Source organism: Fukomys damarensis, unplaced genomic scaffold, assembly GCF_012274545.1.
Source record: "Fukomys damarensis isolate Sample0158 unplaced genomic scaffold, DMR_v1.0_HiC HiC_scaffold_20, whole genome shotgun sequence".
In the NCBI taxonomy this organism is placed as follows: Eukaryota; Metazoa; Chordata; class Mammalia; order Rodentia; family Bathyergidae; genus Fukomys; species Fukomys damarensis.
This window is the reverse complement of record NW_022900932.1, coordinates 22058783-22072834: the sequence shown is the minus strand read 5'-3', so window position 1 is coordinate 22072834 and position 14052 is coordinate 22058783. Positions and strand designations below refer to the sequence as shown.

General features: G+C 35.2%; 1 protein-coding gene across 9 annotated transcripts in view; it reads right to left on the bottom strand.

Annotated features, from left to right (window-relative positions):
* Herc4 (HECT and RLD domain containing E3 ubiquitin protein ligase 4) overlaps window positions 1-14052 on the bottom strand; it is a 109950-nt gene that overhangs the window by 38375 nt on the left and 57523 nt on the right. For 7 of the 9 annotated variants that reach the window (XR_776713.2, XM_010605555.3, XM_010605552.2 and 4 more), the window contains exons 9-14: window positions 13359-13435; window positions 12389-12513; window positions 10758-10817; window positions 10519-10630; window positions 9729-9918; window positions 7966-8138 (exon numbers count right to left, since the gene is read on the bottom strand). Coding sequence is in view for 8 of the 9 variants with exons in the window: in XM_010605555.3 (XP_010603857.1) it covers window positions 7966-8138; window positions 9729-9918; window positions 10519-10630; window positions 10758-10817; window positions 12389-12513; window positions 13359-13435 (737 nt within the window). In the remaining variant the exon portion in view is untranslated. The remainder of the gene's footprint in view (window positions 1-7965; window positions 8139-9728; window positions 9919-10518; window positions 10631-10757; window positions 10818-12388; window positions 12514-13358; window positions 13436-14052) is intronic. The other 2 variants (XM_010605580.2, XM_033766559.1) reach the window with 1 other exon arrangement.

The window sequence follows — 14052 nt, the reverse complement described above, 5'->3', positions numbered from 1 at the left end:
CTCAAAGTAGGCAAAAATAGGTCGGCGGGGGAGAGAATGCACGAGAGAGCGCAAGTACATTTTACTTCCCATCAACAGGAAACAGTGGTCTTACCAGAGAAGTCTTAGAGACTGAGCTTGCCAGGTTGACCACACAGTGAAGAAGAAAAATCACAGAAAACAATTCAGTGAACCCCCCCAAATCTGTGCACAAACTCCTTCCTCACTTACTTGGCTAACCCTTAAAATGGAACTACACATAAAACCATTAAAACCCAACAAAACAACAACAAGAAATTCAAATTACATTCTCTGTCCACGATGGAGTTAAAAGTAAAAGGCTTTGGAATATTTAATAAATCACCCAAAACTGTGCTTCTACACAAGACACACAAAAACACCTAAAAGCAAGACTCCTGAAAACAGTAAGACATTACTGAGATAAAATCAGAGACCTAAATAGAGAGATATACTACATTCAGACTGGAAAAAAGTAACAAGAGTCAACAAGTACAACAAAATCTGATTCTTCTACAGTTTTTATAGGAGTGCTATAATTGAAGAAACTTAAATATGCCTAGCTATTATAGGATTAATTTCCTTAAGAGAAATAAATGTATTTTAGCTATTTGGGAAAAATGCCTATATTGTCACCAGACACATGCTGAAAAATTAGAGTGACACTGCATTTTACTTTGAAGTGAAGTGTGGAAAAGTGTATATATAAACAGATATAAAGCAAATGAATGTAACAATAAGTTCACAATTGCTAAATTCAGAATGAAGACATGTAAGTGTTCATTAGATTTGTCCTTCAACATTTCAGTATGTGTGAAGATACTCAAAATAAAAATTGGAGAAGTAAGAACAAGGAGACCATTCTAGTCAGAGAGAACAGCATGAGCCAAAGAAGACAACAATTTATAAATACTGGCCCAGCTAACTGCTGGTCCCAGGATGAGAGGCACGTAGAGCAAAACTGGGCCAAATTTGCAATTTGAGGCTCAGCAGAGCTGAACTCTCTGTAGGTCAGCCAACCTCAGCCAGCTTCCGCCTACCCATTTAACAACTGTCTGGACTTATAACCTGCTGCTCACACTTACGACCTGTCTTTTTTTTCCTGTACAGTTCTATATATCTTGTTTATAGAGCCTCAAAGTCTTTCTTTTGTACAGCACACCTTGTTTATACAGTAATTTCTGCTGATTGTACTGTATAGAGCTACAGTTTTATGTTGTTACATATTACATCAGTGCATCTAAGAGTTATGCAAATAAAAACAAAGTCATTAAGTTGGAGTTTCCTTTGACCATTTCTTTGTTCTGAATATTGTCCAAGGGTCTGTCTCTTTTGATTTTTTTTGGTATCAGGGATTGAACTTGGGACCTTGCACTTTCAAGGCAGGGAGCAGCACCACTGAGCTAAATCCCAGGCCTTGTTCTGACTATTGTAACATACACCCTGCATCCAATTCCTAATTTAGTAACCAAGTCATTTAATGACCAAATTGTGGGACAGGAGCTTGGTTGTTAAACAAAGAATGCCTATACTTGCTGCTGTGCAACAATGAGTTTTTGGGTGTTTTGTCACAAAACAGGTGGTAGCAGAGTTGATACACAGGGAAATCATTTAAGGTTCAAGTCAGCAAATGATGGAATAAGTAACATTTTATGAAAATATTCTGTTGGCAGCATGAGACAGGGTTAAGAATGAGTAGAGGGCAGTCAGTGGTAAGAAATGAGTCAGGACACTACTAAAAGATTCAAGGTTTCTAGATAATCAGAGGGCATAGCACTTAAGTGGATATGGAAATCAAGTCAAGAGTTCCAATACAACTTCAATATTCTAAGCCTAGGAACAGATTTTAAAAGTGCACAGACAACCACACAAGTTGGGAAAAGACAACAATCTTGGGGAGGTACCACAATCCCAGGTTTCAAGACATAGCACAAAGCTACAGTGATAAAAACAGCATGATGCCAGCATAAAAAGACAGAAGGATTGTGGAACAGAATACAGCAGTGGTGGCAAATATACGGTGTGTGTGCACTGCAGTGGGCTGCTTGTATCACTGAAAGCTCTAAAAGGTTCACCATCACTGGGAACAGAAGATGCAGAAAAAACTCCAAGCATATTTCAGTTGTTTGATCTTTGACAGAGGGGTCAAAAACATGCACAGCAGGAAAAGCAGCCTCTTTAATAAAACTGGCTATCCACATGCAGAGAATTGGATGTAGACCCATGTATCTCACCACACATAAAATAAAAATCAAAATGGATCAAAAATCTATTGTTAAAATAGAAACAATCTGCTAGAAGACAAAATAGGTAAAACTTAAAGACATAGGCGTAGACAAGGACTTTCTGAACAGGACTTCAATGGCACAAGAAACAGTGCTAAGAATAAAAAAGTGGGGTGTATCAAATTTTACAACTTCTGCACAGCAAAGGAAACAACCAACAGAGTGAAGAGACAATTTACAGAATGGGCAAAAATTTTGCCAGCTACCTTTCAGAGGTCAATATGTAGAAGACATGAAGACCTTCCAGAATAAAAGACCAATCTAAAGATGGGTAATGGAAACAAACAGACACTTCTCAGACGCACAAATGGCCATGAAAAAAAAGTTGAACAGTGCAGGTCGTCAGAGAGATGCAAATGAAGACAACACAAGATTCCACTTCACTCCAGAAAGAATGGACATAATCAAGAAATCAAACAATAATAAATGCTGGAGAAGCTGCAGAGAAAAAGAAACCCTTCTTCATTGTTGGTAGGAATGTAAATACAATCACTATGGAAATCAGTATGGAGATTCTTCATAAAAACTAAAACTAGAAATTGCTTGATCCAGCTATTCTGCTTCTAGGTGTCTTCCTGAAAGTGTTAACATCATCATATTACTCTGATACATGCATACCCATGTTAATAGCTGCACAATTAATAAAAGCCAAATCTTGAAAGTGGCCTATATGTTCATCAACAGATATAACGGATAAAGAAAAACATAGTATGTATTTATTTTTTAAAAATTTTTTGGTACTAGGGATTTAACTCAGGACCTTGCGCTTGTGAGGCAGGTGGAAAACATAGTATTTATATACAATGGAGTATATCCTGCCATACATAAAGAAGGATAAACTCATGTCATTTGAGGGAAATGGATGTACCTTGAGACCATAATGTTAAGCGAAATATATCAGACACACAAGCTTCAATAACACAAGATTTCTCTTATATGAGAAAAAATAAATAAATAAAGAGCAACATAAAAGAAAACAAAGTAGAAAAAAAGATTTTGTTCAAATAGGAAGGCTTCCAAGAGATGGAGGGGGAAGTGAGGGAAAGGGGCTGAAAAAAGAATTGAGAAGCACTGTGTACAAGCACCAACTCCTTACAAGGAATGTAATCATGGAATGCAAGCATATTTACTAAAAAAAGATAAAAAACTGAAACAAAAAAGGGTGGGAAGGATGAGAAATTTGGTAATATTTAGTAGGCCTTTTTAAAATTTAATTTAATTTAATTTTATTTATTTTTTGAGACAGGGTCTCACTATGTAGTTGAGACTGACCTGGAACTTACTACGTAGCCCAGGCTGGTCTCGAACTCACAGCGATCCTCCTGCCTCAGCCTCCCGAGTGCTGAGATTACAGGTGTGCGCCACCATGCCCAGCTGGCCTTTTTTTATTTTAAAGTGAATAGGAAGGCTATCCAGTAGCTTAAGAGATGTGTATACCAAGGGCATAACTGAGGAAACTGTCCTTAAGGATGTAAGCTAAAGGTGTAACAAGTGAAGGTACAGTAAAAAACTAAAACAAAAGGAGTCAGATATAGACATCAGCCAGATGTTGCACTCTGGAGAAAATAAACCATCAGTAGAAACAACAGCTGATCTAACATACAGACTAACCTCACCAAGTTTCCTACCAAAACTTTTACAAAGCAATTTTATAGTTTCTTTTTAAAATCCCATACACACTAAGCTATGCTACATAGGGCTGTAAGCTATGCTACATAGGGCTGTATAGCAAGTTCAAGGTCAGCCTGAACTATACAATGAGATCCTACCTCAAAAAACAAAAACAATTCCGAAACCAAGTTTGGTTCAGGAAAATACAAATTTCAAACTGAGACTTGTAGAGAAATTATGGCTGAGTTAACTCAGACAGTAATTTTATAAACAAAGACAAAGCCAATTAAAAGTGAAAATGGAAATTAAACACTGAACAAAAGACTGATCTAAAACAACATGTATACAAATTTATATACAAAATCAAGAGTTTCAAAATATGCATACAAAATCTGCATGGCTAGTAAGACTCAACAAGACATCCTTTTTTCCCGAGAACTCTGTAGTCCTTCACAGTTGACTCTACCTGTTTCCTAATCTATTACTTACCATGCTGTATCCCAAATGTTTACTTCTTGCATGTACAAGCATTATGTATGTATGTATGTATGCATGGTACCGGGGATCAAACTCTGGACGGACCTCGAGCTTGCGGAGCAGGTGGTGGAACCACTGAGCTAAATCCCCAGCCCTCTTGCATGTACAAGTATACCCTTGTACATTATAAGATTTTTAAGCTCAAAAAGGGCAGAAATTACATCTTTTTCTTCTTGCTTCATCCTTAATAGCTAATATAATGGTAAACATACAATAGGCATTCAATATATATTTGCAAAATAACAGATCTCAGGGCACAAGTTCAAAATCACCCACACATTCAAAATTACTTAAAATGCACAAAGTAAAATCTATGTAAGTTTGATCATGATACTTCTTATTTCATATTTTAATTACAGTTTAGTATTCAGATTTATAAGCCTTCGTTTGAAGGTAGTTATGGTGAGTATAAACATGTCTAATACATTTGGTTTAAGGATTCTTTACAAAAAGTAAGTTTGAAAATCACTGATTTTAAAGATATATGGCAACCAGGGAGATCAAATAAGGCTTTTCTTTTGGCATACTAGTACCACTACAAGATACTGTACAGGAACTCAGAAAGAACCCAATTACTTGCCAGTAAACTCATTTATTTATCTGGTAACATCCATTCCTGACAGCAGGTACCAAAGGTATTTTTCTTATGATGCCATTTGGAGAACTTGAAATGAGTTTTAATTCAAAAACTTTCCAAAAGACACAACATATGGGAGGAACAAGCACATCCACGCATCCTGGAAATGGAATACCCAGTTCTCTAGTTCCTAATCCTGCTCCACAGTTAGGTCAAGAAGGACAATTAAGTAACTCCCCCTAATTCTTAACCATGGAGCAGAGAAAAATACAGAGTTGTCAGATATACAATGACTTTGAAAAAATAAGTTTCTGTTAAGTAACATGGGTTTCTCTAAAGATAGAAATCAATCATTCCTGGTAGTTAACATCCAAGACATCCATTTATGGCAGAGAGATATGAAACAAATTAACTCTAAAGTAAAGGACAGAAGAAAGACAACTGACTCTGAAAGATGTCTAGATGTGTAAGAAATTAGTGCATCAGCCTGCTTTCAAGTACATAATAACTTCAAACAAGAACCCAGTTTCCTAAAAGCCCAACAAATTAAGTTAAAATAATGGTTTTCTGTACAAATGGTAGAGGTGTGAAAATGAAAACACCACCTTTTGAATGTGTGATAACTTCCATATATTGTATAATTTAAACAATACACCAATCCTGGGAAACTATCAGGGCTAAATTTTAATGATTTTATAGATAACTTTGCATTCATATATCTGATAAAAAAAGATTTATTCAAAAATCACACTAATAGAAAGCATCAAAAAGGGACTAAAACATGAACTTCTGATTCCTAGTCCCTTTTTCTTTTTTTGAGATGAGCACTTTCTATGTAGTTCAGGATCCCTGAACTCATTGCTATCCTCCTGCCTCAGCTTCCTAAGTGCTGGGATTACAAGTGTACACCATCCTGCCTGGTTTGATTCCTAGTCTCGCTCCCTTAACAAAATACAATATTACATGCAATCTAGAATACAAACTTCCAGATCCAGGGGAAGAACATAAAGATAAGCTCCTTCTAAACACATGTCATTATATGCTAACAAAGACGAATATTACGAACAGCAGAAAATTTGTACTTCAGTTCTGCTACTTACTGGTTTATGATCTTTGATGTCGAGATACAATTTTCTGGTCTATAAAAAGGGGCAAAATACCAACTACACAAGGTTAGGAAATTTAAGTGAATATATTCAAAGTACTCACATGTATTATGTACAAAGGAGGTTCTAATCCTGGATACTATTAGCAAGCAATAAATATTACATTACATTATTTGTGCTTCACTTTCAACTGGAATAATAAAATCTGGATCCTAGTATCTAGCATGGCTCTAGCAAAAAGGTCTCAGGGTCAGGTATATAATCCCAGTTATTCAGGAGGCAGAGGCAGAAGGATTTAAAAGAGACCTTGTCTCAAAATAAAAATTTTTGAAAAGCAGTCTCTTAGAAACACTTAATTTATTTCAAGGGACAAGGTGTTGCCTGATTCTAATATTTTACTCTTTTTTTAAAAAAAGGTTTCTGGAGACGAGAACCCCTTATGTAGTTCTTCCCAAATAGAGACTGAGGTTTTTAAGGCAGGTAGATAAGTTACTTCAGTTCTGTCTATAGTTATGCAAGACAAAAATACTGGGTTGCTCCCATCTCCTTTTCTAGAGGTAAAAAACATAGTTAAGAAGAAAAAGAATTCTTTTAAAGGTGGGAAGGGAAGTAGATAATGAAGGCAAAGACAGTAATTATTTAGGAATAGGGCCCAACTGAAAAGGGATGGTTCACTGAAGCAGTAGGAAGGAGTCCAGAGGAAAGGAAAAAAAAAAAAAAATCTAACCCCTTGCATTATAAGCAAATGGTATAACAAAAAGTAGAAACCCATTCTAAGGAGTTAAGAGGATCTTTGTAGCAGCAGTTTGCTGCAAACTAAAGCCTTGTTTTGGGGAAAGACTTCTTTCTCTAGGAAAGAACTGGCTATCACTTTCTTAATCATAATGACAAATTAGTTGTTTTTGTAGGAATTATGGCCATACTAAATAAATACAAAAGGAAAAAGTTCATGAAGTTAAATAACTGAGAATAATAACCAGGAGCTTCACTAAAAGAATACAAAGGAAAATAAAGGACCTGTAAAAGTTCTTTCTTACAGAGAACACAAGGACTATTCTTTAGCCCCTATCAAATACCTTAGTATGAAGCAAGGAGGGCCTGAAAGTACAAAACAGTTAAGGAAAAGAAACTGAAGATTAAAGGTTCATAAAGGTTTTTCAGTTAACTTATGGTCTAGAAATATATGCTTCTCCCTTAGGTCATGTCCGCCTCAACAGCAACTCAAGAATACCAAATGGCCTAACAGATATACCTACCAACTGTCAGGGAGGACTCACATCCATCTGTAATCAAACAGCTAAGAGTCTACTTCTTCATACAGCTGTACTATTACAAGTGTAAAGGGTACTATTCTTACACTGGGAAGAAGGGCAGGAAAGAACAATAGGCAAATCAATGAATTATATATGGTTCAAATTTATAATCAGTCGCTTGTTTCAAATCAAACATTCTATTTTGTTTGGGGCCATTAATATCCTGATAGCAAAACAACATGAGCTTACATGTTCATAACAACGATGGCCCAGTCTCTCTCATATGATAGCCACTTACAACTAACAAAAATAATTATTAAATCAACAAATTATGTTCTTCACCAAAAACAGTACAGAGAATTCTAATTCACTAATATGCTATTGTTCTGCCCATCTATAGACAAGCCTAACAAAGATAAGATCAAAGCTCCAAAATATATGACTTCTTTTAAAGGAAACTGTGGATAACTTTTCCAAATTTCTATAAAATATATCTTTTATGCCAATCTAAGGCTGTGATATGTTAATGTTAAAATGAACATTATCAATCTGTTAGTAGGAATGGAGAAAGAGGAAAATAAAGAAACTATTGGACATACCCTATGTAATATTTCCAAAACCTTTAATGCAGTATGAAGAAAACTGTTGAAAATTCTTCTTTCAGAAGGGGGAATGCCAATCTTGTAGAGTTTCAAAAGATGTACCACAACTTCCTTAAAAAGTTCTACTATCTTGAGGAACAGTGGAGGCTCAAGTACTGACCACCAGTTTTCTGTTATTAAAAGGTGAACATGTAAATAAAATTAAACTTTTAAATCACAATTTTCAAAATTATACTAACTTTTCTTCTTAACTCTTTGAAAACTCCAGGCACATGTATAGCCAGCCCCACTCCACCCCCAGGTTTAAGTATAGTGTAAAAGTTCTCAAAAGGAAAATAAAGTATGAAATCCATACTGAATTTACAGGCTCAGTAGCCTAAATTACATTGAAAACTCACCATTAAACCTAGTATTAAAAAGTTACTTAAATGGTTTTGAAAATGGATTTTTTTATTTAGAAACAAAACACATTCTAAAACTGTATTGCCCTAATAATAGTTAAGGATCTTTTCAAATTTTATCTTTCTACCTAATATAAAGCAAAAATATTGAGGAATACCACCTTTGAAATGTAAAGAACTCCTGAAAATCAAATGCAGAATCTTAATATAAAGTTGTACCACATCTATCTTTCCTCACATTTACAACATAATATAATCCTATGAACAGGTAAAAAGAATACAAAAACTTCTGAAATGGGGAAGCTGGTATTTCTGTTGAGTCCCTGCTTCACTCATCTAACATTGGTGGTGACAACTAATCTTGTTGTCAACTTGATTGGAGGTGACTGGACTGGGAAGGCACTGACCTCAAGTCTACCACTCTGGTGAGTTCATAACTAACTAGGCAGTTAGGAGGCAGGGCCTGACTAAAGGAAGCAGGGCACAAAGATGTAACCTTGGAGACTACAGCCTCTTCCTCTCTGGATCTTCCTTTGCTCTCTGCTTCTTGGATGCCGTAAGTCAGGCAGTTTTCTTCTGCCATGCCCTGCCGCCATACTTCTGCCTTGGAGACACCCACAACTGACCATGGACCAAAACCTCTTGAAATCATGAGCCAAAATAAGTTCTCTTCTTTAAGTTACAGCAGTCAGGTATTTTCTCCCAGCGATGGAAAAGCTGACCAACACACTAACTTCCTCTCATTCCAGCACACTATCCCTGGCTTGTGCTTTCTCTCACCTTCAGCCTTAAAATTTCCTGTACTGATTTTATTATTGCTATACACTTCGGCTCCATATAGCTGGGAAATACTATTAAAAAAAAAAGAAAGCTCTGGGTTTAATGTAGCATACAAACTATAAAGGTCAGGAAAAAAACAACTGTGAGATCAGATGATGAACAAAATCTTGTCTACAAGCAGATAAATTCGAAGTTAAGTAAATATGAGGCAAAGGTTTGATATCAAGGTCCAAAGATAATTTAAAACCCATGTGTGTTTAGTTTTTAATTCTTCTTCCTTTATTTCTTTAATAGCAAGATCACACTCTAAGTAACAGAGAAAAATGTAAGCTTTCAGTTTCCTTTATGTTGTCTCTAGTTATTACATTAAAATTCTATGTCTAATATGCTTTGTCATTAGCAGCTCCAACAATTAGTAATAAATGACTAAGAAAAAGCAATGAAAGGGAAAGTAGGGTCTCCTCCCAGAAGCTGTCAAACAAAGAAGCATAATTTCTAGCAGCCCAAAAGAAAGAATTTACAAGCATTTTCACCTAAAGAGAAAAGATTTCAAAAGAAGAGAAATACTGAAATTCTTACCAAGTACTTTCAGTGGTGCCTTTTCTAGGTTCACAAGAGCTGTACCAAAGGGAATGGCTATTGTTGTGAAATTGTTGGAATCGCTCATCAGGGGACATTCTGGTAGAGTAAGATAAAACCTCAATGCTTCAACATCAGGTAAGGAGCTAGTCAGTTTAGGTATAAGATTCTTTTCCAAACTAGCTGCCACCTATATTTTGATAAAAAGTAAAACCTACTTCATTTAAAATGAATGTAACTTTCCAAAAAACACAAAGAAAGAAAAAAAAACCTAATACTACAGCAAATATGAAATGGTGAAAATAAGGAGACAATATCTTATAATGAATGCACTTTGGAGCATAATGAAAAATGATGCCTAAGCATCACTAGGACAATTAAAAAACTTTCTGCCACTATAGCTATAGACTTAACCAACACATTAATGTTAAGCAATTCAGAATCTGTTAAAACAGCTGGAAAGATTTATAAATGTTCGACAGCTGAGTTACAAATGCTTTAAAATAAAATTTTAATTCTTATATTACTGTATTTAATAAAATTATATAAAGTACATGATAATGGGCCCAGAAATTTAGCTCAGTGGTTCCGGCACCTGCCTTGCAAGTGCAAGGACAGGAGTTCAATCCCTGGTACCAAAACAAATACATAAATGCATACATACATACAGTACATGATAATGAACCTATGAAACTGAAGTTACTGAAAAATAAATTAGGTTAAAAACATGAAGTGGAATAAAATATACAATAGTTCAATAGTAAAAGTATAAAATATTTTTAAAACAAACCTGTTGAGATATCTGAGGATGATCAGGTTGTATAAGTTTGTGGAACAGAAGCCTAGCAGCATTCATATCAACTCCTGAAAATTTGGTGCCTGTTCTATAGTGATCATCATTGCTAAAAAGTCAAACAAACAAACAAACAGAAAAGCAGAAAGGACACTTTAAAATTATTTTATTTCTTTAATGTATTATTTAATACAATATATTTGAAAGTTTCAACAAACCAAGAAATTCTCACTTACCTAACAGCTAAAAAACTTCCATTTAGGCAACCACATGAGGAAAATGTTCCATCTATTTCACTAAAAATAAATTTAAAAATAGTAAAAGAACAACAAAAGGAGAAATTTAACTGTTTGAGTATTTAATATATTAATACTACAGAGCACTCTTCTAACCAAAACCCAATTAAAATGAATAATTATGCAAATTACGGACAACTGATTAAATAATACTTAAGAAAGGTATTGCTGTTTACCATAGACTTTCTCAAATACTACTTTCAACTTTTGATTCATCCAACAAATATGAAATTCTTAAAAATTTCCACATAAGCATGCACATTTAATTTTTAAATTCCACATGGTAGTGACAATCTTGGGTATTATTTTTGAGGACTACTCTGAGATTTTAGAAAATTTTTAGTTTGGGAAACAATCTAAAATAACAAACGTCCAGCACTTGAGAGGCTGAGGCAGTCGATTGCCATGAATTTGAGGCCAGCCTGAACTATAGTGAGTTCAAGGCTAGCCTGAACTACAATAGTGAGACCCTGTCTCAAAACAAAACAAAACAAAACACATATAAAATAAGTAAATAAAAAAAAATCTTATATATAGTCCTGCATCATTTAACCATTAGGTATGTTCTGAGAAATGGGTCATCCGGCTATTTTATCATTGTGGAAACATCACTAAGTATTCTTTCTTTTTTGGGGGGGGCCGAGGATCAAACTCAGGACCTTGCACTTGCAAAGGAGGCAGCGGAACCACTGAGTGAAATCTCTGCCCCATCACTGAGTATTCGTAAACCTAGATGGTAAGAGACTACTACACACCTACACTATGGTCTACTGCTGATGAACGAAACAATTAAATCAAGCACGAGAAAAAATGATGCACTCAAGAGACTCACTCATAACACCAAAAACTTACTTGTAAGCACTGTCTAGACAGACAGGTTGATAGATACACACACATCAGCAAGATGGTCATTTATTATTGAGTATTATGCACTGTATAATTTTATTTGCTATACTTTTATATAGTTGGCAGTGCAGAAGGTTTACCTGAGCATCACTACAAACATGTGAGTACTTCACTGCACCATGAGAGCTGCAATGTCACTAGGCAACAGGAAAATTCCACCTCCATTATAACCTAATGACGCCACTGCAGTATGAGGTCCACTGTGGACCAAAACATCAATACACTGCACATGACGAAACCAGTTTTCACATACCAACACCAACAAAAACAAAACTAACAGGCAAAATCCTAAGTACTAGATACATTAAAACATTCAAGAAAGACGTAATAGCCAAGTCTTCAGGGGTAAAAAGACAGTCAATTATTATGATGCCAGAAGGAATGTATTTCAAATTAAATCCTAAGATGGCTATATTTCATATTTTCTCATTTGATATATCTTTATATGTATGAAAACTATAACTTGGACAAATTTAAATGAGATTTTTAAAAAGATCTATTACAATGGAAATTATAGACATTTATATTTTCATATAAAAAACTATGCAGTGAGTGAAATTTAATGATACAAATATTTAAATGAGACTTTCCACACACCCCTGGTTGTTCTATCACAAAGTTGACAGGTTACATTTGTCTTTGTGCAGATAAATTGTTTTCCTTACTTGGCTACTTCCACAGGAAATCTTCCAGAAGGGTAGCTTAGCCATTTTTGAATTAGAGCTTCATTCACTGTCCAGATCTGCTTTGAAGGATCAGGACATCTAAAGTCATCTGGTGGCCCACAGTTCTAAATTTTAAAATTAAAGAGATTAATCAGAGGGAAGAGATATTATCTATAACTCAAAACAAAGAACTTCCCAGCATGTATTTGCTTTGTGAGATTTTTTTTTAAATGGTATCAGAGATCAAATCAAGACCTCGTGCTTGCAAGGCAGGTGCAGTGCCACTGAGCTAAATCTCTGACTCTTGAGATTTTTTTTTTTTAAACAAAATAAAACACAAACTTAGCAAACAGATCAGGGGAAAAAATGTCTATTTTTCTTTTTTTGAGGCATGGTCTCACTGTACTTGCTATATATAGCCCAGTGTTATGATTTGTATCTAGATGTCCCCCTGCAAAGCCTCATACGTTCAAGTAGTAGGGCTTTTTGGAGCTGGACCTAGAGTGTGTGATTCTGGGATTAAGGGTGTGTGGTACTAAATTAGTTTACTGATTGGAATTAGCACAGTTCTATGTGTGGATAATGGGAAGGTGCACACTGGGTGTGGGTGGCACCAATCAATAGCCTTCTAGACTGGATGGGATATACAAAGAGAAAAGAAGGCAGCCTGCTGTTGCTGCTGCCTGCCGCTTGCCCTGCCATGAATGTTTCTTCTCTGCGATGCCTCTCTGCCACTCCATGCTGCCTGGGAGCTAGATGACTACTGAAATCTCCCCAAATTGTAAGCCAAAATAAACCTTTCCTACTTTAACTTGTAGGTGCGGTATATTTTGTCCCAGCAAAAAGAAAAGTAACTAAGACACCCAGGCTGACCTCAAAATTCATGATCTTCCTTCCTAGATTCCTCAAGTGCTAGGATTACAGGTGTGGGCCACTATACTTAGCTGGGTTTTTTTGTTGTTGTTATTACCTGGGGACTAGAATAATGTGAAAAGCTTTGATCTCCACCAGAGAAAATTCTTTTGACACAGAAATATTCTTGAGAATCTGTAATAAAAATGAATTGCAACAAAATTAGAGTCGAAGATTTCTATCACATTTTTAAAAGCATCAAATTTTCTATTGGATTTGTTTAATCATCTAATTTAATTAGATCCTCAAATCACAGACAAAAGAACTTGGAATACTCTGAGTGCTCTAGAGTTGAGACTGATCAAATGATGAATGTTACTTAAACATAAGCAGCACCTCTAAGTTTACATGTGTTTCTTCTGGCCTGCACATGAAAGGGCTCGCTAGTTTGTATCCCAGTATATTTCAATTTAAATGGAAGAGAATATAAAAATAGAATGAATGTTATAAAAGATAGTTCAGAGGAAAATAAATTAAGATTATTCATTTAAAAAGAAAAATAATAAAGTAAATACTAAAACTTGAGTAAATAAAATTGTTCTCTCATTCAATCTATCTGTACAAAAGATGATACACAGGCTCTTTAACAATAAAACAAAATCAAGTCCACAAACGTATAAATTAGTAAGCAAATTTAGTATGGATAAAGGAGCAATACAGTTTCTTATGAAAAACAATCATGCTCTACTCCTTTTCTGCTCTCCAAAACAGTGTGTACAATTAAAATTTCTTCCAGGGCACTACTGAGAGGT